Source organism: Apus apus, chromosome 5 (genome assembly GCF_020740795.1).
Source record: "Apus apus isolate bApuApu2 chromosome 5, bApuApu2.pri.cur, whole genome shotgun sequence".
NCBI classification, from domain to species: domain Eukaryota; kingdom Metazoa; phylum Chordata; class Aves; order Apodiformes; family Apodidae; genus Apus; species Apus apus.
The window spans coordinates 41,501,685-41,526,906 of record NC_067286.1 but is presented as its reverse complement, the minus strand read 5'-3'; the positions used below and the strand labels follow the sequence as shown (position 1 = coordinate 41,526,906).

The 25,222-nt window shown below is 44.3% G+C and overlaps 1 protein-coding gene across 1 annotated transcript in view; it reads right to left on the bottom strand.

The window, feature by feature from the left end:
- Positions 1-22,366: 22,366 nt before the first annotated feature.
- LIN52 (lin-52 DREAM MuvB core complex component) overlaps positions 22,367-25,222 on the bottom strand; it is a 43,575-nt gene continuing 40,719 nt past the window's right edge. The window contains exon 6 of the mRNA XM_051621539.1: positions 22,367-25,182. Within this exon, the coding sequence (XP_051477499.1) occupies positions 25,127-25,182 (56 nt within the window). The 3' untranslated portion in view covers positions 22,367-25,126. The remainder of the gene's footprint in view (positions 25,183-25,222) is intronic.

The window sequence follows — 25,222 nt, the reverse complement described above, 5'->3', positions numbered from 1 at the left end:
GGGGTTGTCCATGCTCTCTGTCCTTTTAGAGGTGGCTTCCCCGTCCAGCATTGTGTCCCCCGCCACCAGCTGCTGCAGCCTCCAGCATCTGTGGTGGCAATGTTGGGATGCACAGGAACCATGGAGTGACTGTGCTCACAGGCACAGAGAGCGATGCACAGGGGGCTCCTCATGCAAGGCTCTCCAGGAGACAACCTGGTTTTGAAAGGTCTCTCACATTACTGCAGTGACATTGGGAATAAACTGGTACAGCATCTGCCTTTAAGTAGCACTCATTCAGCTGGGTAACTGCCATGGCCCTGGGCAAATGCCACTCGTGCCCTCAGCACCTCCAAGGTGGCACAGCACCAAGAACCACCATTCCTGGGCTGTTCTGCTTCTTTGCATCTGGAGTTTTAGTTGCCTAAGGCCAGCCAGTGCCTGCTTGGATATGGCTTTGTGCCAACCTGCTGCTGGTGAGAGCACAAGGACAGCGATGGTGCGCCCACCCGCCAGCTCCCTGGGTCCAGTGCACCCTACCTGCAGCTGGCCATGAGGATGGCAACCATGAGGCAGGAAGGATTTCCTGGGCTGAGAGGAAAACACAAATCCCCCACAAAACAAGCAGCCCTTTCTCTTAATTTATCAGAGCACATGCTCTATCCCCTGCCAGACAAGTAGAAACATGATGAAGCCAAGAAACTTGCTCTGGGAAGCAGTAATGGTTATTAAGTGTGTGTCTACACGGACAAGCAGGGACAGATGTGGGTTTGCTCTGCCCACCTGCCTGCTGAGCTGGCTAACTGGCAGCCGGCTCCCACCTGGCACTGTGGAACTGTGCTGGAGCATCTCCACACCCAGCTCCATGTCTTGGTCACCCTCAAGGCTCAGGCATGTCACTGTGCCAACACACTGCCGACCGACCCTGCCGCACTGGAATGCAGTGCACCTGCACCCTGTTCTGACACACGCATGTGTGTACCCTCGGTGGCAGGATGAGGCTGTTCACCAAGTGAACTAGTGATCTAGTTGGAGTGATCAAGTGATCTAGTTGGAGGCCTGTGACTAGTGGAGTCCCTCAGGGGTCGGTACTGGGACCGATGTTGTTCAACATCCTCATCAACGACCTGGATGAGAGTACAGAATGTACCCTCAGCAAGTTTGCTGATGACACCAAGCTGGGAGGAGTGGCTGACACACCAGAAGGCTGTGCTGCCATTCAGAGAGACTTAGACAGGCTGGAGACTTGGGCGGGGAAAAACCTGATGAAGTTTAACAAGGGCAAGTGTAGAGTTTTGCATTTGGGGAAGATAAATGTCATGCACCAGTACAGGTTGGGGGCTGACCTGCTGGAGAGCAGTGTAGGTGAAAGGGACCTGGGGGTCCTGGTAGACAGGAGGATGACCATGAGCCAACAATGTGCCCTTGTGGCTAAGAAGGCCAACGGCATCCTGGGGTGTATTAGAAAGGGTGTGGTTAGTAGGTCAAGAGAGGTTCTCCTCCCCCTCTATTCTGCGTTGGTGAGGCCGCATCTGGAGTATTGTGTCCAGTTCTGGGCCCCTCAGTTCAAGAAGGACAGGGAACTGCTTGAAAGAGTCCAGCGCAGAGCCACAAAGATGATTAAGGGAGTGGAACATCTCCCTTATGAGGAAAGGCTGAGGGAGCTGGGTCTCTTTAGTTTGGAGAAAAGGAGACTGAGGGGTGACCTCATCAGTGTTTACAAATACGTAAAGGGTGAGTGTCAAGAAGATGGAGTTAAGCTTTTTTCAGTGATGACCAGTGACAGGACAAGGAGTAATGGATACAAATTGGAGCATAGGAGGTTTAAGGTGAATATCAGAAAAATTTTTTTTACTGTGAGAGTGACAGAGCACTGGAACAGGCTGCCCAGAGAGGTTGTGGAGTCTCCTTCTCTGGAGACATTCAAAACCTGCCTGGACGCCTTCCTGTGTGATGCACTCTAGGTGACCCTGCTCTGGCGGGGGGGTTGGACTAGATGATCTTTCGAGGTCCCTTCCAACCCCTAGGATTCTATGATTCTATGATTCTATGAAGTGCTATGACATGAAACTGAATGGTCATGAGATTTGTGACCTCCTTCCATGGCTTTCTGAGCTGCCTGATGTTGTGCTGTGCACCTTTCCATAGGGCCCAGAGCCAGCAGGAACCGAGGACAGGCAGCCTGCTCTAAGCTAGCCCAAAGGTCCTGGCCTGGGCTGCCTGGCTGTTGTTTTTGGCGAGGTTACCCAGCTATAACTGAAGCCAGTTTCATGCATGACTGGGGAGAGACGGCAGCGCTGCAGATATGTGATTGCACATTGCATTGCAATGAACAGGCATAGGAGAATCACGCACATTATAAGTACTTTCTATCCCAAGTGCTTTATTCATTTTTGTCTTGGGGTAGAGCTGCACAGAGGGCTGGTCAGGAAGAGCTCACACTCCACCTTGCTCCAGTTAGCCATCAAGCCCAGAGAAACTCATGGCTTTTGTAGGACCAGCTGTTTAGAGCAGCAGTGCCTTCCCCTCAAACCATTTCTACTACCTGCCAGGGCAAAGCAGCAAGGAATGTCCAAACCAAAACATGGCCAGTCTCAGTGTTATTACACAAGGTAAATGAGGTGATGTTCATAATCCTTACAAACACCCACTATTGCATACAGACAGAATGACAGGCAGGCTTTTGTGAATTCCCTACTGTTGTTTCTAACTCATTGGCCAAAACAACTAATGAAATACTTGTGACTTTTACTTTTTCAAACTCAGAAAATGGCACAGTTCTTCATTCACCCAGCTGTTTTTCTGGTATTTGTTATGACAGTGCCAAGGGGCAGAAGAGCATTTTCCCAGCTGGGGCACTACCTGCAGGACAGCAGAGTCTGGTATAGCTGGAGTAAGGTTCAAACAATGTCAGGGATGCCAATAAATAACGTATTTATTTATTTATTTATTTACCCCCTGTCTTGTACCTGAACAGTTACTGGATTCCTCTGATCTACTCTGGCACTGCCCCTGAACCCTTTCTCCTCCTCTCCAGGAGGCACGCCCCAGCCAGTGGCCGGGCTCCAGGGGTCCTGCCCTAAGAGGTGGCCATGTGTGGTCCCAGCCAGGCCCTTGGCTTCCCCAGCAAGGCAGCATTGGGCCATGCACCCCCTCACCCTTTTGCCCACCATGCAGCCCCATCAGCAGGGACGTGTCCAGGCAGCAGCAGCAGCACTTCAGCAGCAGCAACACTGCCTCTCTCAGCACAATTTTTCGACCTGTAACAACTCAGCCCTGTTGCAATTGATTTTCAGCGGATCATTGAAAGCTGCTCCATCAGTCTAGCTGTAACAGGTTTCTACTGCCTACTTCTCTGTTGGTTTGTTTTTTTTTCATTTCCACAAAGAGAGAGTTTTGGTTTACAATGGGGTAAGACTTCTGTGGCCTGGGTGCTTACCCTCACAAGCACCTGAGCCCTTTTTGCTCAAACAGCACAGTCAAAGCAACCTCTGCTTCCTTGGGTGTAGATCAGATCTGGAGAACTTCACACTTGCAGACCAAAAGAGTTATGAGTGATTAAGAAGGGAGCTGATAATAGAAATGCTTAGTCAACCTTGTTGTAAGTCATTTGAGTGCTCCAGCTCTAAATGGGAATGAACCGGTCAAATCAATGTGTGTCTTCAGCACGCCTGTAAATAAACAGGGAGTTGCAGAAGGAGAGCAGTGCTCACCTGCAGCTTATGTCACCATCTGTGACACCATTTCACAGCACATCCCTGCCAAGCTGGTCCTTGGGAATGTGCTGATGGACCCCAAAGAGCAGGACCAGTGCTTCACCCAAAGGAAGACATGCGATAGAGGAGAGGTCTGGAAGAAAAACTACTTACAAACTGAGGTAAGTGAGGATACTGGGGTGGTTCTGGATTACACACACACACACACACACACACACACACACACACACACACACAAAAACAAAAACAAAACAAAACAAAACAAAAAAAAAAAAACAACAAACAAACAAACAAAAAAAAGCTGTCTCCCCAGAAGGGTCTAGAGATCACCCTGAGATGGCAGGTGCAGGAGAGGCTGTGGAAAGTGGTGGCTTTGCCAAGGGGACAGAGAGGACACTGTGTTCGCTGGTATCTCACGAGCTCCTGTATTACATGTGCAGAGGAGTCCCTGCCCAAACCTCCTGCTGCGGTAATAAGCACTCGGCTGAGAAGAGGGCAGGCAGAAAAAAAAAGAGGGGCCTCGTGGGGCCGGCTGCAGCGTGTGCCACCGCGTGAGCCGGGACGGTGGGGGAGTCTCTAATCCCCCGGGGCCAGGCCAGCTGCCAGCACCCGGCTCGTTCCCCAGCACGGCAGCACTGCAGCCCCTCTCCCATCGCCCGACGGCACCCTTTGCAGGGCAGGGTCTGCCTTCAGCCTCTCAGGGCTGGAGCTCCAAGTAACTGCAGGCACTGAAATGCCACTTTTGATGTGCGCCTTCTCTTGAGAGGTCCAGGGGTCTTCTGGGACTTGCGGGGTCCTTGGGGCAGATTGCATCTCCTAACTTGCCCCTCTAGTTGGCAGTTGTTTCACGCCTCAACTTTGCCAGCCGCATGATGTGCTGTTGCTTTTTCTCTCTGTCAGGAATGAAGTACAAAATCATCCTTCTGGACACAACAGCGGGGTTTTTATTCAAAGCCACTCCAGTGCAGGCAGCTTCTCTGTTCAGTGCTGAGGGATCTGACCCACCCTCCACTGCATCCTTTTTCCATCAAATATCGTAATTGTTGCATTAATATTGCTATTATGTCACAAATCGATGTCTTGTGTTCCTGTTTGTTATCTGGGGGATTCTGCTCTAATCTTGACGATCACTAATGCAGTGCAAATCCAGCGCGCTGGGTGATAATCTGGCTACATTTAAAAAAAACCAAAAACAACAAACAAAAAACCAGGAAAAAAAAGCCCAAAACAAACAAAAAGAACCCACAAAATAAACCCAAACAAAACAAAAACAACAAAACAAAACCCAAAAAACTTTGTAGGCATAATCAAAACCTTTCCCTTTAATACTGCGCACAATACTGCGTTTCCCTCAGCCCTCAGGAAGATCCCGCGCTCTGCCTCAGCCGCTTCCCGGGATCCAGGGCGCAGGATGCGGCCCCGGCGCTGCAGTTCCCGTCCTGCGCTCCGGGGACATCTCGAAGTTGGCAGGAGCCCGGTCCCGGCAGGGAACGTCTCTTCCCCGCCCCCCGCCAAACAGAGCTCTGGAGGATGGGGTTCTTTTTGGCGTTGTGTTTCCTGTGGCCACAGGAAAATTATCGCAATATGACTTTATTTTTATAGGTAGTAATTAACACTCGTTGAAATTCCGTTTTCCGCCTGCGTGAATCTTCACGCCGTTAGGGAGACGTGCCCATAACCGCGTCAGCGTGTCTCAGCCCCCCTTTTCAGAGGGACCCCAAAAGCGCACGAGTGCAGAAAGCACGGCAAACCAGGGAGAGAAAACGGGGAGGGCGAGATGGTGTACTGAGGCCCGGCGGCACGGACAGAGAGCAGGAAGCCCCCCCAGCCGTCACCCACGCCGCTGCTCCTCGCCGGGCCGGGCCCCCCAGGCAGCCCCGGGGCCGCCCCACGCTGCCGGGGCAGGGAAGTCGCCCCCCCCCGCCCCCCATCCCGGGCCCAGGGCGGCGGGGGCCGGGGCGGGGCGGGCGCCCGGGTGTCGGTGGCTCGGCGTCCGGGAATGCGCCGCTGATCCTAACCAAGTTTGCCAGCCATGCTTTTCTCATGGCTCCCGCACAATGGCCCGTTTTCTGCCCACCTGCCGATTATGCTTAATTAGGCGAGGAGTTGATTAATTTGAGGTAATTGACAGCTAATTACAGGCCTGAGGGCTCATTAACTTGACGTCCTGTCTGAGGGAGTCTGCTGGAGGGGGTCAGGTGATGTGCAGCCCCCCTCCCATGCCCGCTCACCTGGGCGGCCCCGGAGCTGGGGACAAGCGAGGCCGCCCGGTGGGAGCCGGGATGCTGCGGGGAGGACCCGCAGCCCCGCAGGGGATGCGGCGTGAGGGATGCGGCGGGGCGGGAGGGCTCCCTGCCGCGATAAAGCAGGCTGCGGGTGGAGAAGGGGCTTTGGAGGTTCGTGACGGGGTGGGGGGGCTCGGGGAGGACGCAGCCGAGCAAGCAGGCAGGCGGGGAGAGGACGTGGGTGGGGCAGGGGGTCCCGGCGATGCGGCTCCTCGTGGGCTCGGCCAGACGTGCCCACCGTGCCCGTGGCCCCGGCGCGTGTCCGAGGCGGCGGAGGAGGTGCCACCAGCCCCCACTGCCCCCCAGCACCTCAGAGCAGCTGCTGGCAGGCTGCAAACACCCATGCTCACCATGGGCCGGTCACTGCAAGGCATTGCTAGTCGCTTCGTATTTGCATCAGGCAAAACAACTGCTGATTGAAATCAGGGACATGTTTTTCAGAGACTTTTCTCAGTTGCTCTTTACCACGTGCAAATCATGGGACAGCAAAGAGGGGGCTGCTTACCTAGCATCCTATATGATCTCACTTCACCAGAGAGTCTGGGCATGTCCTCTGGATTTACAAATTTATCCTTACCTCACCTTTCTCGAGCAGGAGGGACCCTTACATAGAGGCTAAATGGTACAACCAAGATCACACTTAAAATATAAGGGTAGAATCCAGCTTTTCCAGCCCTAAACCCAGGGCCCTGACCATAAAACCAGCTTCACCATATTCCTCTAACACCAGGTAGGCTACCTGAACATCTGCCAGAGGTTTGGTCTGTTGACCACTCTTCTCCTGGGGAACAGGCTCCTGCAGTGGAGTGCTGACAGGCGTGGGATGTTTCTGGCAATGCTGAAGAGAGGAGCTGAGGAGGCCTTTTTAAACTATATACCTTGCTGCTATCTAATTCTGACAGGCAGGATGTGGCTGAAGAAATGTACTTGAAAGGTCAGAAAGGGCTGGCCAAGGTTTATGAGGGCTTCTCGTTCCTGTGGGAGTGCTCATGACCCCTAGACAGCATCTCATATTTTGGAAGTCTTGCACCAGACATGGTATATCATGGATGTAACAACTGACTGTTAAGCTTGGTTCAGGATTCAGTGGTGAACCAGTACAGAAAGTGGCAGAGAGGCTGGATTGAAAGTGAGCCAAGCCTGTGAGCAGAGTGACTAGAGGACACCATAACCAGCTGAACTGTCCTAGAGCCACAGGCTTCATACAAGGTACTTTGCACCACTCCTGGCAATGAGGGCTTGGATAACTGAAATGGAAGGAATGGGATCTCCTGGGAAAACTGCAGACAGCTCTTTTGGAGTGCTTGTATGGAAATCTGGTGAAGAGTGCCCAAAATCATAATAAATCACAGCCTGACCTCACTGCTGGGGCCCTTCAGCCAAAGGAACCAGCATCAGAACTGCAGCTTTCTCAGATGCTTCCCTTCAACCACGTAGCATCGTTCCTCTGCCTTACTTTGGTCCTACTTCTGCTTGTGACTCCTCTGAAAGCACTCTGCTGTCCTGACGTTTTTGGTGTGATCAGAAGGGATGAAAAATATTTGGAGGTGTCTCATCTGCATATTGCTGACAGTGGCTTTTAGAAACCTGAGTAAACAACTTCCTTTAATATCCTTCTATTGCATTCCCCAGCTAACTTATGCATTGCCCTTTATTCCTTTGAAATGTACCAGTTTCATTTTCTAAGCTCTCTTTTTAAATTTCAAAGAGTTGGGTAGAGCTGACCAGTCTCTATGCCAATCACTCTTTAATACCCTTCTTCCATTTGTTGTTCCTTCTTTCTACCCTAAAGATATCTGGACTTGGTGATGATTCATGGTACAGCAGCCAGATGGACCCATGTGACAAATAAATTTTGCTCACCTGCTCAGAGCCTCTTCTGTGTGTCTCTTTCAGGAGAAGGTGTCTGTAATTTAAGTTGTATTTGAGAGAAGAACAGCCCAACAACTTTTATTATGGCATTTATCACTTAGAATTTGGGAGAGGAGTTATTTGGAAGAGCCCAGACAGGTAGTTTCCTCTTTTTCTCTCTAGACCCATTGTTGAAATTGGCTAAACCTCGACCATTTCTCATTGTGACTGTTACAAGGCTGTTGCTGTCTAGTGTAAATACAAAGACTATACCTTGGTGCAGCAGTTTTTACTTTAGGTGTAGTGCTGGGCTACCTAGTAGTGAATTTCTTTCTCTTTTCTGTATTGACACATATTCCATCAATAGTGCATTAGAGTCTCATAAACGGATACATGTAACCATATACATTTTCTGTGAGATCACTTAATGTTGCCATCAGTTTACAGGTGGAACACTAGGACCCAGGTAGATTAAGTGGTTGCCCATATTCAACAGGATGTCTGAGGCAGACTCATTGAACTTCTAGAGCTCTCTCTTGCTACAGAAAGCTTCAGCCACCAAGCACAGCACTGATGCCAAGTGCCTTTCTGAAAAAGGAATGTTTTGTGAGGACTCTGAATCTTCCAAGGCCTAAGCTTTAGGGAAACTAAGCTTTTTAATACTGATAATTTGCCTGAATTCCAAAGTCATCACTAGAAGACAGAAGCCCTGCTCAACTGAGTCAAGAGCTCCTTCTGTCTATAAGGAAATCACTGAGTCTGGACTTAGGGGGTTAGTTGTAGTAGCAGGAAATTTTACACAGCTCTAGAGCTCTGAGGAGGCAGCAACAGATATGATCCTCCAGTGACTGGCAAGTAGCCTTGCTGCATCAGGTCTATGGATCAGAATAGCGTAGGATCCTTCATTCGAGAACAATCCACCCTACAGAAGTACATTTTTACTTTAACTGATGTCACTTCAGACAGGGAGACTGCTTATTGTTATATTTTCATTACTAGTTATTGGTATTTTAATACAGGTCTCTTGGACATCCAGAATTTAATTAATTTAGGCCATCTCGTTTCTGTACTAAGACTGTGGATGCTGGAGAAAAAAATTTGGAAAAGCACCAGTACTCAAAGACAAGTGTATAATGCCAGGAGTCTGTTTTACAGTGGTATAAGTGCAGGTATTCCCTACACAAACTACACAGAAGCTTTCTAAATAAGTTAGCAGAATGGAAATTATTGCTGAGACCAAAGACAGGGTACAGGGTAACCCATTTGAATTTAATTTGCCTTTAATATCAGCATTTTTGGCTGTGGAATCCTCTGACTCTCAGGAATCCAAAGAAGAGGGGAAGGTCTCAGAGAACAAATCTTCTTTGCCTTGGAAGATTTGCTGTATCCATGGGAGACAACTCTACCATTTTTAAAAAAGTAACCTGGACTTCCAGCAGGTTGCAGTGCTTTAGAAAGACTCCAGATTTTGAGGAAGAGGGTAAGATATTCCAGCTTCTCATCATTACCTAAGCAGTTGCATGGATGCAGTTGCTGATACCCATACTGGTGTAAAATGCTGCGTCAGGCATCGCGTGAAGCAGTCGCTTGTGTTGCCTGGATGAGAACTGTGCTCAGATGTGGACAGGTGAGATGGCTTTTTCTTTCTGGGATACCCCTTCTGTTGTTTTATTCTTTGAGTATAGCTCAGGCCATTTCCAGAGGAGGAGCTTTTTAACTAAAATACTAACATTTTCTTAAATCTTCATGTCTTGTTCTCCAATTTGGCACATGAGTCATTGTTCAGTGCTGACGTCCCTGTCCACCTGTCCAGTCACAGATTCCTACCTCATAAATTCATTTGCAGCCGAAGCTGTGCCTGAACCTATTTACAACACTATCTGTAATCAGTGACTTTTTAAAAAGTGACCTACTGATTCTTCAGTGTAATTTAATTTGGTTACCTCTGTGGCATGAAATAATACAACAGGCCAAGAGGACTGCTCTGAGCCCATGAAGTATGAAAGTCCAGAGGGAAGGTTTCTCAGGTCTGAGTTTTCTGAAATACTACCAGCTCTTTTTTTTTTTTTTTACCCCAAGATAATTTATTCTGTAGCATAGAGAGGAAGTAGCCACCAAAATTAAGCACTTTCTATTGACTCTGACTCCAGAAGTCATTTTTTTCCAAACACACAGAATTAACACAAGGCTGCGACACCAAGAGGAAATATTGCTTCATAGTCCAGGTTCATAACTATTGTATACGTATATATGCCCATGTTTGTACACAAGTATGTTGGCATCCTCTCTGCAGAGGCTGGAATGACAACTGTCCCAGATCAATGAGAAGGCTGGAAGTGACATCACTGAATTTTAGGTCAAGACTCCAGCAAGCAGCTTCAAAAACTGCCACAAATATACTTACCTCATGGTTACACCAACCAAGTCAACTTCCCAGTCTTGAAGTTCAAAGAAAAATATTTTTTAGGTGCTGCCTGCGTAAGTGACATAGCTCCCAATCATCAGCAAACCAGACCATATTTTAAGATTAAATGAGACCTCAGGATCGAAATACTACAATTTCAAACCAAATGCAGTACATGGTGCACAAATTACTGATAAACATGCTTAACTTGATGTGCCTGAAAAGCAAGTTAGCAGAAGAGTGTACATAGGTGCATAGACTTCATATATAATTTCAAACATATTTCATCTTCAAGAGCTTTTAAGTAACTATTCTCTATCAATATCTGGCTTTCACAAGAGAAGCTGCCTGATCAATTGCCTTGCTCAGGAGTAAGAGGGTTACTGTAACTATCTTGTTTGCAAGAAAAATAAGAACATCTATCTCATTTTAGGTTAGCAGAAGAAACAGCAACTGTGATATTTCTCACTCGCCCAAATGTATATTTTATTTTGCTAAAGAATAAATGCTGAATGACTGACCTTTGAGCTATTTTCTTCCCCATTATTTCTGTAAGAATTTTATATTCTGTCTTTCCAAAGTTTTTTCAAGACATTTGATCCAAATAAGAAAAAAACACCTTATTCTTCCATGCCCTGTATTTTAACATTTTGAGGTGAGAGAACCAAAAGCCTCTCTGGACATCTAAGCAAGGACAAGTCCAGAGTGAAGAGGGCACTTTGGTAAAATGTGGGACTGGCACAGGGGGAATCAAATGATCTGCCATCCAACAGCAGAAGTCAGGTGCATGTGGTGTGAGGTTTGTCTGTGCACCCTCTTTTGACTAATGCACTGACAGTAGCTCCTGCAGACCTGGAGAAGTGAATCTGAGGAAAGGCGTGAGGGGAGAGCTGATTCAGTGTATCTATCCACACCTCCCAAACACAGATATTTTGAAGTTGTGTAAGTGTTAGACATTAAAAGACATCAGATCCCCACCCCTTCAAAGTACAGATTCTGTTTACTTTGGTATAACTCTGAGCTGGGATTTATAACCCAGTTAGCAGGACAGCTTCTCAGAATTTATAGAGGTTGAGTATTTTGGCATTACTTTGATGACTGATCTCCAATCCAATGCTGAGACTAAATTAATTAACTGATGTACTAAGATAGTGTTCTTTTTGTCAGCTTCCCTCAATAATACTTACAGCTTACCTATGTATATAAATATTTATGTAGCTTACTTGAATATTTTTGTTTCATTTTAGTTTGAACATAGTAATAAAAAAACATGTACAAACAAGCTCCTGATGCTTCTTCAGTAGTCAGTAACAATTGCTCAGAACGGATATTACCAGGCAAAAAGCCTGACTGGATTCACTTAAGAAGTTAATGATCTCTACACATTTGTTTCACTGACAGCACATTTGGCTCATTGAATATATAGCACTCTGCCTGTACATTCAAGTTTTCAGGACTGGGTCTTGTGATGAAGAGACATCTATTCACCCGCTACAAGGAAAATGACAAACTCACTTTTTTACCACAGACAATAATTTTGATAAGTTACAAAAACTAGGAGGCTGCCTGGAGATTAAAGGAATTGTGCCATTGGTCATTAAAAAGAAAAAAGGCAAATTTAGACTTCTCGGGAATATCTATTGCCAGTAAAATAACAGGATAAAAACCCGGGAGGGAAAAAAAAAACACACTAACCACCTAGGGATAAGGATAAGAAAACAATTATCAGCTCCAGGGATTTATAAAGAACAAATTGTGCTGGAAAAACCTGATTGCTTTTTAAAATAGAATTATAAAATTAGTGGATGAAGAGCACATGATGGATTTGATAACATTTGGATTTTAGTAAAGATTTGATACATAAATCCTACTCAAAATTAATTGAGATTGGCTTGGCTACATCACAACATAGAATGAAAAATTGGCTGGAGACCTGCAAATAAAGGATAATGATGCACAAAAAGGTATTGTGTTAAGAGGGAGAGGTCTCCCTCCCTACCAGAGATCAGCAGTCAGTTCTGTCCTATTTAACACCTCTTGACATGACACCTTCTGCCTGGAAGTCGGGGAGTTTTGTTAAAAGAGTGAAAGAATATGTGGGATGGATCAGCAAAAAATAAATTTGGATCTCAGCAAAAATTAAAATATTATCCAAACCACAGTGTCCAGCCACGAGGAATTCCACAGAAAACACCACATGAGAATCACTTGCAGCAGAAACCAAAGAGATGGGAATGTACAGTGAAGGAGAGCAGAAAAATAGCTGGAGCATCTGAGTAAAAGAGCGACAATTCACTCTGGTGTGGAAGGATCACAAGACTTTTGCAGTATCTGGGTCCCACATACGCTGTCAATAAGGTCCCAGGCAGGTTTTGGTGGTACAGCCAGTAGAGGAGCTCCTGGAGTCTCTCCTAGCATGTGCTGGAGACAAAACTGCTGTAAGAGATTTTGCTCCTCAGAAACAACCTGTGTGGACATTCACAGTGAAGTTTGCTTGAGTTGGGAGGACAGCTTTAAGCAGATCCTTGTTAATTCTATTTCTTTAACGTAAAACCAGGAAAGAAAATGACAATAAAACCTATTAAATACATTAAGAGCAGACATAAATTCCCATTTTCCTAATGTTTTCCCCTTCTCTACCACTCACTCAATCCATTTGCAATTTCAGCTGTTCACTATTTTATCTTACCCCTCATCCACAGGTATATGTGGGTGTCTCAATAATTTTGGAACCTGTAAGCCAATTTCAGACAACTTGGTGGAGGGCAGATGATACACTTCTGTATATTTTATTATATTAAGTAGCTGATAAGAGAGAGAAATCCAATGACTGCCCTCACTGAAGTAAGAGCACACCCTCTGTTTGGCATCAAGAGAATCCACAGATAATAAAATCTTGAGACACATCCACAAGGAAAACCACGCTTCCCTGGCTTGTTCCACTGCTTATGAAACTTCTGCTTTTCTCTGACCTCCTTCTTGCTGAAAACCACTACCTATTCCTGTTTGCTCCCCTTCCATTTTGCTCTTTTCACAATTTTTCTTCTTAAACTGCATTTGTAAGTCTGCCTTCTTTGCTCTTTTGCCTTCTGCCCAATTTCCTGACCATGCCTTACTGTCTTCCAAACTGTGCTTTCTTACCTCTTGGTGTCCTCTGTTTTTAAGTCCCTATTTTAAAATTCTTCTCACTTTCCTGTATTTTTCATTTACACTTCCATATCACTCCATTTCCACAGTCCTCTCCCACCAAAACAGCTCATTAATAATATTTTGATACTTGCTAGTGGAACTCCCGTAAATCTTACCCAGACAAATTACACTAATGGAGAACACTAATATTTATTGTAGCAAGTTCCTCCCTTTCCAAAACTATTGAAGTAAATGAGAGGACTGATCTGTCTTTTGCTAGAGCAAATAGCTCCCTAGAGAGACACAGTGATCATTTTGATAATGTTCTCTGTTAAGGCAGAATCAGACCCACAGAGCCTCAGAGCAAGAGCACAGATCTCAATGTGGCAGAATTAGGAAAATTACATTTTTCCTGCCCTAGTCTGTTGTCAAACATTTGGACTGAGCCAAGTGTACAGTTACATGAAATCTGGAAAGTAGGATCTGGAAATTTCACACATGAATGTGAAAGGCTTGGGAAGGTGAGGATAAGCATTCTACATAGTGGAGATGCTGTAATTATTATTAGGACCTCTGTAATGCTTATAACTCTCCAAAAATCATGTGCACACCCTGCATAAAGTGGTAGTTAATAGCACTGGGAGAAACCTTTATTTTTAGTGTTCTGTTTTTAAATTCTCAATCTTTAACACTGCATTAAAGTGACTTATAAAAAAATTTAATTCTCTGAATAGTTCTTACAGGCCTTTAAAAAAAGATTAAAATGTCTGGTATTGCACTGTAATTTATTATTTAAATTACTAATGCCTGTCAGTTACTTAGATGCTTGCATTATTTTTTTTTTAAAGCCACATCTATTTAATGAAACAAAAAGGCAGATGGCAAGCAGTGGAAGGGCCACTGGACTGTGGCTAAGAAGTCACAGGGTTTGAGCTGTGCTCACTGGATAACCTCTAACAAGTCCCTTTACATCTTGGTGTATCCTTTTCTCCTCCTCTTCTTTTACTGCTTCATCTGCTCACAAGCTCTTGAGGACACAAACCTTTACCTAATTATGTATCTCCCATGATTCATAGCACAATAAAGTTTTGATCCTTGCTGTGCCTTAAATGACAACTGTAATGCAACTGATAAACTGCTAAAGACATATTCTCCAAACACCACTCCAGCCCACAGGCCAGGCACCACACAATTACTAAGTGGTACGTGAATGCCAGAAGGTCTTACAGAAGGACACAAGAAGCCATCACACCTTTTCCCTCCAACTGCATATTTTTCACCTGTCCTCACAATATTTGTGAGTGCTGCTAATCTGTATGAAGGATGTTCTTTACCATCCTCCTCACAAGGACACAAGACCAACACTTTTTTATACCCAGTTGACCCTTTTCTGCATTTGGAAGTCAGAAATTTGGCATGATATTATTTATACAGCAAGATGACAGGCCAGTAAAACAAGGGTGTAACAGCCAAGGACCTTAATACTTCCTTGGGCAAAGAAATTGAGATAAAGTGGGAAAACCAGCAATGAGTCTTCCTGGAGACTTTTCTCCTGGTATCTGCAAGTGAAGTCCTGTCCCAAGAGAAAGGCTTGACATGGAAAGTGTCACCAAAGCTTACTCAGGGAGGTCACTCAACTCTTGAGCTTCCAAGGCATGAAAATGGAGGTGGATATGATGATCTTTAGTTTTCTGCCATTTATTTGGGACTTGTCTTTAGACCAAGGCTGGAGCATCTGGAAGGCAAGGTAAGTGGCCACTCGGTGGCCATCTGTAGGTAGTATACATTGTTCCACCTCTTCAGAAGCTGGTGTTATGGATCTGTTCTATTTTGCTGGGACACTTGAAGGCATTGGTGATGTGGGTTTCACTGACCATCCACTTGAGAGCCTCAGGACAGGTGGAGTAATTGTGTTCAGATGTTTCTCTCTCTGCATCTTTCTATTTGTGAGGCAGCATAAAAGCTGCCAGCTCAGTGGGGTAAGGCAGGAGCAACTAAGCTTTTTGCCTTTCCTCCCTGGCTTTTAGTAAGAGGATTACATATCTCCTCCTTCTAGAATAAACCTCTTTGCAGGGAAGATACTTCTCAAGCCCTCTTTGGAGATCAGTCCCTGCATCAAGACCCCTAAGATTTGAGCCATCACAGCAGCCAGTAGGAAATGAACCCCAGTTAAAAGGGAAAGGCTTTTACAGCTCTGCAGGACTGCAGGGCTAGAACACAGTGTACATGCTGTTACGGGGAAAGTGCCCTTGCTGGGTTCACAGCTCTTGGAGACAGAAAAATAAGGAGGTACAAGAACAGACCAGAGTTCAAGCTCCATCCAAGATTAAGACTGCTGCTGGAGCCTTGGGAAGACACAGCTACCCCTCTCACTGGAGCAGCCTCACCATGAGGGACAAATAATCCAAGAAATAAAAGCAGGAACCTCTTGTAGCTTTAACACTTAACAAAAAAACAGTACCCAAGCATGCATGAGTACATGCAATGAGTGCATTGTTAAAAAAGAGAAAGCAAACTGAAAGCTTTAAGACATAATGATACGTTTTACTACATCTAGCCCAAATACAGCAATTAATTAAGGACCTTTAGAAGGACTATAACATCCAAATTAGACTTAATCACTAATACATTCCCATAACTTTGGAAACATCAACTAGCAATTACTCGTGCAAGTTACTATGTTCCTTTACAAAAACATCTATGCATTAAAACAAAAGTCTGTGTGACAAGTAAATAAAACTATTCACTTCCACTGACCCTTCTCAGCACCCAGTTCCTCCCTTCTGCTGAGGCTATCTCAGCCGCTGTGACATTGCTCTGGCTCCTGTTTTGTCTTCCATCTCTCCTGTCACCCTCTACTCTCATTGTAGCATGTTTACACTAATGGCAATCAAAGTGTATGTATTTTCTTTAGTGTTTTTTATAGCTCCTTTTGGTCAGCATCTTCACCTGCCTTAGCCTATGTAAATAATTTCAGTTTTGCCTAACTGCCTTCTAGGGCAAGAGAAACATCCCAATACATACATGCATCTTGCTTCTCACCTCAGATCATTAAGTGTTCCACCATCAGCACAGAGAGGGATAATCTGAATCACTGCCATGACACCTCTCCTCTTCCCCACTTTCCCCTTCCGGGCCACACCAGAACCTGTGATGATCACAACTCAGAGAAGACATACTTCTTGATGGCACCTGGAGATGCCTCAGGTGTCTTCCTGCTGCCCACTTCCCACCTCTGCAGAGCAGAGGATGACACTGTGCACTCTGTGAAGGGGCCCTGGGAGGAAGGGATTGCTGGAGCTCAACCCACTTGCTCCTGCAGCACTATACCTTTTCCCTTTCTCTGTTGACCATTTTAATGGCTCTTCTGCCCTTTTGGATGTCTGATGGTTATGCCATATGTAAACCCCTTCCCCTTGTATACACAGAGCTTGCCTGGCTTGCCCAGCGAGATGGCTGAGTTTTGGAAGCACCAGGTGCAGCTGCTGGGACTGCTGGATGGGGAAACATTTGCCTCCTGAGCCCGTTAATTAGCACAGTAACGGTAACTGTGCTCCATTAGCCAACGCATGTGGTCGAGTCCCCTCCCCATCCACCAACCTTGCCCTTAATGAGAGCTGGAAGGGGGACACTCACAAAACACTGCCTCAGAATAATATTCGGCTTTGTCCGCGCCGGTAACGAGAGCTGACAGGATCACTACGTCCATTTCTCTTCTAATTAGCACACTTCCAGCTCGGCCTGAGCCAGCAGCCAGAGAAAAGCGATCGGACAACCGTACCGAATCACAAACACAAAGAGGCCCATTCCCTGTAATTAGGTGAGACAATCCCTCAGTCTTTTCTCGGCTGGAGCTTGCCGGTAAGACTCTCGCTGTTTTGGTAAGTCCCAGCAACACAAGTTACACGTCTCCCCAGGACACTAATAAGCCCCTAATTGTCTTCCGCTTCACACAGCTCGTACCATAGGTCTGACTTGGGGGAATTCTTCTAACGAGCGGCAGCCAGCGCTCCCTGCACCGCGGAGGGACGGGGAGCCGCCTCTCGGGCACCGGGAGAAGGGGGATGAGGAGAAACAGCCAGAAAAGCAGCCCAGGCCTTGGGGCCCAGCTACACAGCACAGGGCCAGTGGCTGGGCAGCAGCCACCCGCCGCTGGAGACGTGGACCTTCTCCACCCTCTCTCCATCACCACCCTCCACCTGCAGAGTGGAAACCCAAGTTCAACTCTCTGGCCTACCTTCTCCTTCCTCATCTCCAGTGGTACACAGGTACCTGTGCTTCCATGCAGAAATGCACCAACACCAAACATCTGATTGCAAAGATTTGCCTTAAGTCTCTGCTAAGCCCCGCTGGGGTCTGCCCGTAAAGAAAGGCAGCATTTGGCACAAGCTTCGCCTCCAAAGAGGCCATGCTCCAGGTCTGCCTTGGAGTTCAGGCTGGGAAGGAGCATGGATGTAAATAAGACATCGTCAGTTCCTGTGGAAAGGAACAACAGCTGGGTTTCACAGGACAGGTTGCTAAAGATCCTGAAAAAAATTATCAACACCAGAAGTTCCATAAGAAGTTGTGAGGTGAGTAGGAGGCCCCAGCTCAAATTCCCTGATCAAAACAAGGCAAAGGAAGGACACGTACTCCCTCTGATTTTCAGCCCAACACTTTGTTGACAAACCATCATCAACCACTTATTTTTCAGCAAAACATTTTCCCCAGAACCCAATGACAATTTTTGTCAACACGCCCATTTTGAGGAAAGTATCTCAGCTGATCCTGTCAAGGATACTCGGGGCCTACAGGTCCCTTTGCCTCCCGTCCAGTTGATTACAAACTGATCACTCTAGCAAACAATACCAATGGGCCTCACCAGAAGTGCTTCATCCCCTGGTTTTGTGTGTGCTACTTGGTGTTGGTGTGCTAAGGAGGAGTGAGAAACCTAAGACAGGGGGACCAAGGTGATAAACTGATCCATGCAGAGTACAAGAGAAAGACAGATGCCAGTGATAACCTTGGAAGGCAATTTAGCATAATCGATAAATGGCAAATTTCTGATACTTCAGGATTAGCCTTAAAATTGTGTGATTATGAGTAAAGTTGTTAGATGTGCCCCATATTTTTGGGAGGGAAATTCTCCCTGGCATCCAAGTGCTTACAAGCACAAAATTTAATTACCTTATATTATTACATCTGCTCATCAGCTGTTGGCCACAGAGCCGGCCTTTCAAGTGATACAGAACCAAGTCAAGTACTTTGTCCCCCCAGAGATCTGGTCAATAAATAAGGTGCAAGGTCATTCTTATTACCCATTTTTTCTACTAGCAATTAAGTAAGGGCTTTCAAGATCACCCATTCCTCTTTTCTGTTTCTTACTGAGGTGTCTGTAACAGAGACAGGCAGGGAGTGTTCCGGCTTCACTGGTCACTGATCTGTATTATAGGAGTCAGCAGGCAAGCCAGAGGTCAACAACACAAACCCAACAAGAAAACGCCTGTTCTGTACACGCATCAGCTGCCTGGAGTCAGTCATCCTGCTCAAAGGGAAACGGTGGAAAAGGTCAAGTCTAAAACTCATCAGTTTCAGTGGATGATAAAATCAAAAAAGATACTGTCATGCTAAAAATCTAGAACATTCTAAATACAAAAAGCATTGTCGCACATATTCTATGCAGAATGTGAATTACACTCTTTAGAAACTGGATCAGTCCATACTTCTCTGGCCACTTGAGCTTTTAAATATCTTTATGTGGATTTCAAACGACTGGCCACAATTGAGTTCAGGATTTTGCATTTCACTTCTTCCTGAGAGAACCTGCACAGATGTAAGGACTGGCTTGCAGAGATAACCCATCTCTAGAATAGCTTTGATTCCAACCATCACAGTATGAAAACAAAAGGATCTTCTTCTTCTTTTCCCTTTGCTTGTTTTCCTTTCCCCTTTTCTTGTCTTTTAAAAATAACAAGGTTAATCTCTTATCAGGGCAATGTGTATTTGGCACCGCACACTACAGGATCTTTGGAAGCAACTGGCACACTGGCAGATGCATATGCTGTGACATGCATGTAGGAACCATGGGTTCTGATACTTCTGTAATAGCACATTTTTACTATAGTGATTATAGAAATGTGTTTACAACATTTGCATTTGTTCTAATCACTTTAATTCAGTTCAGAGTTTGTTGGGAAGTTTCTGTCCAACTGATTTTGCTGGGCTGAAGATACAGAGAAGATCTTCTGGCAAATTTTCTTTCAATGAATTATTTTCTTCTATAGACTGATTATTTAATAACTTAAAAAAAAATTCAGTACAGACTGGTATATGAACACAGGGGTACACCATTAAGGAGTGAAGATTATTTCCATGTTATATCAAGTTTGCATGCCATATTCAGATAGCTCCCTCAAAGATGTGACACATTTGTCTGTTAAGAGTTGTCTTTTTCTTCTGATTGCATATGCCTAAAAATGGGTATTAGTTGAGAAGTATTACAGAAATGTTTGTGAAATGTTATGGAACTTCTGGTAGGAGTCCAGGATTTCAGACCATATGATGAAGATCACAGGAAGGTTTGGGTTGGAAGGGACTTTAAAGATCATCCAGTTCCAACTCCCCTGCCATGGGCAGGGATACTTCCCACTAGACTCAAAGCCCCATCCAACCTGGCCTTAAACACTTCCAGGGAGGGGGCATCCACAGCTCCTCTGGCCAGCCTGTCCAGTGTCTCATCACCCTCATGGTAAAGAATTTCTCCCTGATGTCTAACCTAAATCTACCTTCTCTCAATTTTAAGCCATTACCCCTTGTCACATATCACAACATGCCCTTGTAAAAAGCCCCTCCCCTCCTGTAGCCCCTTCAGGTACTGGAAGGCTGCTATAAGGCCTCCCTGGAGCCTTCTCTTCTCCAGGCTGAACAGCCCCAACTCTCTCTCCCCGTCTTCATAGGAGAGGTGCTCAAGCCCTCTGATCATCTTCATGGCCCTCCTCTGGACTTGCTCCAACAGCTCCATGTCCTTGTATTGAGGACTCCAGGTGGGATTTCACAAGTGCAGAGTAGAGGGGGAGAATCACCTCCCTTGACCTACTGGCCCTGCTTCTTTTGATGCAGGCCAGGATATGGTTGGCTTTCTGGGGTGCATGCTCACATTGCTGGCTCATTTGAGCTTCTCATCAAGCAACACACCCAAGTCCATTTCCTCAGGACTACTCTCAATCCATTCTCTACCCAAGCTGTAGTTGTGCTTAGGATTGCCCCAGCACAGGTGGAGGACCTTGCACTTGGCTTTGTTGAACTTCACGAGGTTAACATAAGCTTACCTCCCAAGGTCCCTCTGGATGGCTTCCCTTCCCTCCAGCATTTTGACCACACCACACAGCTTGGTGTCATGAGCAAACCTGCTAAGGGTGCACTCAGTGCCACTGTCCACATTGCCAAAGAAGTTAAACATCTCTGGTTCCAAAACAAGACCTGAAGAACTCCACTTGTCACTGGTCTCCACTTGGACATTGAGTCATTGACCATCTCTGAGTGCAACCACCCACACAATTCCTTATCCACCAAGTGGTTCATCCATTAAATCAATACCTTTCCTATTTAGAGACCAGGATGTCATGCAGGACAGTGTTGAATGCTTTGCACAGGTCCAGCTAAATGACATCAGTTGCTCTCCCCTTGTCCACCGATGCTGTGACCCCATCATAAGGCCACCAAATTTGTCAGGCACAATTTGCCCTTGGTGAAACAATAGTGGTTACCACCAAACATGTCCACATTTTCCATGTGCCTTAGCAGAGATATATATCGATCTTTTTAACATATTGTATAGGTTGATGACGGAATTACCTGGTGTCACTTCGGCAACATGAAGTGGTTGGCATAACTGTGTCATGATTTGGAAGAAGTGTGGCCTAAGACAAGTTATTGCAGATGAAGTGGATGAGATCAGCTGTATGCAGACTGCAAATCCATCCTGTTCTTAGAGATATTCAAACCAGGATTTAGCCCATGATGATGTGGGAGAAAACAGCAGAGGAACAAAATACCAGCCATAATTAGGACTTACACGCCTCCATAGTATGCTCACACTCTGAATACTCTGCAATTTTGATTATGCCATCTATGACAGGCTGTAACAGAAGACAGACAATTGAAGATTGTGAACATAGGGGAGGTGAACATTAACTACGGAACCAAAAACATAACAGGAGCTGAAACATCATGAATAGTGCACAGAAAGCAAAGCATAAAAAAATTATCAATTTCCAACAATAAAAGAAACGAAAGCTTCAAAATGGAATTATTAAGTTAGCAGGTTTAAAACAAATAAGGACTCCCCCCTGTAGTTTTTGTTGGTTTGTTCTGTTGTTTTTTTAAAAATTTCTTTCCATAATTTAATTATAAAACTCACTGACAAGGGGCATTTTAGAGGCCAGAAAAATTAGGACTAAGACAAATTAATGGAGGGTAGGGTCTACTGTGGACCAGATTCAACTAAAACAGATTGCTGAATGCTGGGTAAGTTACCCTAAAGCAAAATCACTCTGCATAAGCCTTTTGTTTATATCCTTCCCTATAAGTCTACAACTGCTTATAATCAAAGAGAAGATTACCGATAAGATGGTCTTGTGATTTAACTTGTAATAGCACCTTATATTTTTATGTAACATAAAAATCAGTAAGATAAACCACAATAAGGCTCAAACATCACCTCCAAGCTGGATTAGTCAGTTTTCACCAATTTGTTATTTCTAGGTGGCTTGTAGATGGAAATACGAAGCAAAGTTAAGAACTGCGGCTTACAGGATCATTCCAAAATTATTAATTTTGCAATGGCAAAACACTGAGTTAAATGGAATTAAACTCTTCAATTGCCAGTGCAATTACAATTCTATGTTGATAATGATTAATATAAAAAATAAGTATTTCTTCTCAGTTGAATTAAACAACAAAGCATTTGATACTCCAAGACTGAAGTGAATAGCATTAACAACTGAATATATGTAACACTGGCATTTAAAAGGAACTAAATATATATTTGGTTTATTTACAAGAAGCTCACAGTAACATTTAATATACCAACACATGAAAACACTTTATAAAGCAATGCATTACCTCAATTAATATTACCAAATCTTTATCTTCTTATAGTCTTCATTCCTATCATTTATCAAAACTTCTTTCTTTGTTTCAAAATACAGAAGGTTGTCAGCAACAAAAAGTCACCCAGATTTTCTTGTCTACATAGATACTGCAGGTGTGTCAGGAAGGACATCACTGAAGGAAAAACATAGGATTCAAAAGGGTATGAAAACCCTTAGTGCCGTTTTGATATTGCCAAATATTTATTTACTGATGGGAACAGAGCACCCACAGGCCAAATCCTGATGCAGTGGCATGCAGAAGTATGAAGAAAAATCCAGAGGAAGAGTATCACCCAGGTGGCTAAGCAAAAGTTCTTGCATCTTAGAGGGCTATTTTGGAAACCCAGATGATTGTCTGAGCTTTGCATTTGTTTATTATCAAACCACAACACAATAACAGACTAATGACAATTTTCTGGCTAACACACAAAAATAGATATAAATATTACCAATAAAAAAATTACATCACTAACTTATCTCTACAGATGATAAGTACATAGCCAATAAATATCACAATACTAAAGCATATGTTACTGGCTGCCCTACAGAAAATAAGTCCTTCATATGGTATTTTGTTTGGTTTTTTAAACACATGTAATGTTATTAAAAATTACCTAAAATTTGAAATTTCTTACTGAACATATCAGAAAATACGTATATGCTTTCACATCAGGCTTTCATATCTTCTCCTACATCCCTCCTTCCTTCAGATCTCAATTTCTTAATTTGTTGAATCAACAAAACTCTATAAAATGCACATGCTCATATTAGTGATACACATGAATTATCACATTATGTCATATATATGTGTAAATATATTATGTACATAGTATACAAACTTAAAATTGCATAAAAAATGTATAAATTTAATACTTAGAAGTATTAAAAGCCACATCAACACTGGTTTACACCAGCAGGATTTTTTCTGTGTCTGAATTATCACTTTTAACTTCTCTTCACATTCACCTGCCTTTACTCTTGTGTTCTCAAGGGATGGAGTTCCTGTTAATCTCAGCCCTACATAAACTGTGAAGTACAGAAATAAACAGTTATGTTTAAAATCAGATTCTTGACATTCCTAAATATTAACTTCTTAAGCTTAGTTAACACGAGCTGTCCAAAATGAGCCAAGTTCTGACCAGTAATAACCAAGACCACGGACGGCAAACTAGAAGGCCACCAGCATTTTAGTAAAATTTCAGAGAAGTCTATTTGATTTTAAAACATCTATTCCACTTTATTGCACATGCATCTGAAAAGAGTCTCCTCTTTCTGAGGACAGAAAGACAGAAAAATCATTTCTCCTCTCACATGTGACTGCAGCCTGTGAAATTACAAGTTTTGAAAAGCCTGCATGTTAAAAATAACAGTTCTAAATGGAAAAAAAAAAACCTGCTCTTTATCCAATGTTTCAGTATTATACTGTAGCCTAGAAAGAATATATTCACTATGCTTAAAATGTTGTTTTCTAGGAAAAGGAAGGAAGATGAAGTGAAAAAAAATTCTTCTTCTAAATAAAATAAGAAGTCTGAACATGCTCCTTACCTCTTCTCACGGGTGAACATGCAGAAGTGCATTAACAGAGAGAAAAGACATTAAACTGTAAGATGAATAAAGCCCAAAAGTATGTGCTGAGACCAGGTCATAGAAAATTCTGTCTTGAAAACTGTTTGTAGAAAACAAATTCTGAGTTTGCTGTTTTGTGAGTAATTAAAAATACCACAAAAGGTTATTTTTAGAAGTGTTAAGATTCTGTACAAGCAGACCATACCTGCAATGCGGCTAGCAATCCTGTTGCCCCTTCTTGGAGCACAACCTTTCAACTTTATAATATTTTTCAGTTCCTAGCTCTTTAAGGAGAGAATTGCAGTGGATTGATAAAGCTGTTTCTTTGTGCACTGCCTGATGCTTCTGTAAGGATATTTTCTTTTGTGAAGCTGTAACACCTCTTAATCCCTATGGTCTCTTGATTTCACTAGAGAACTCTTCAGCAGTGAGATGGACATCCTGGTACTCCAAAGGTCTGGAGGTCCTCCTCCAGACATGCTTCTCTGAAGACAGTAACTGGAATCTAATGCTCAGACTGCACTGAGCTTCACAGTAAAAGCATACATCCCTGTTGAACCAGTGCTATTGGTCTATCTGCACCCCAAACTCTGCTTAAGCCCTTCAGCACAGAAGTTGCATGTAAGAAACCAATACATGTGAGACAAAAGACACACAAAGGGGTCAATGCCTGGTGATGTGCACTGGCTGGTGTCAGATCTACTGTGTACTTCAAGAGGTGCTGCCACTGAGAGCAGCTGAATGAGGACCCTATGGCTGTAAACTTTGAATAGCTGATTAAAAGAGGTAACTTGTCACAGCAAGTCAGGACTGACTCCTCCTGTTGGACATCCTATGGTCACACGAAGTTTGAACTCCAACGCAACCAAATGCAGTCCTTGTGATCTGTGTATGCAATAAGCCTCCCCTGTAAAAAGAAGAGTTGTGGAAACAAAAAGAGATGTTTGCTTCTGAAGGTGTAGAGCAAGAGCTTTATACTTCTTAGAAGTTCTGGAGTTCATCTGGATCTGCAGCACATAACATTATCTAGTTGGGGTATTTTTGTCCAAACTCCAGGTGTGGCAGCTATTTTTTGGGTTTCTCCAGGATATTCAGGAATTTTCCTCGAGTCATTTCTCGAGCTGAAATGACAAGAGAGGAAAAAGAGATTAGTATTTTTTT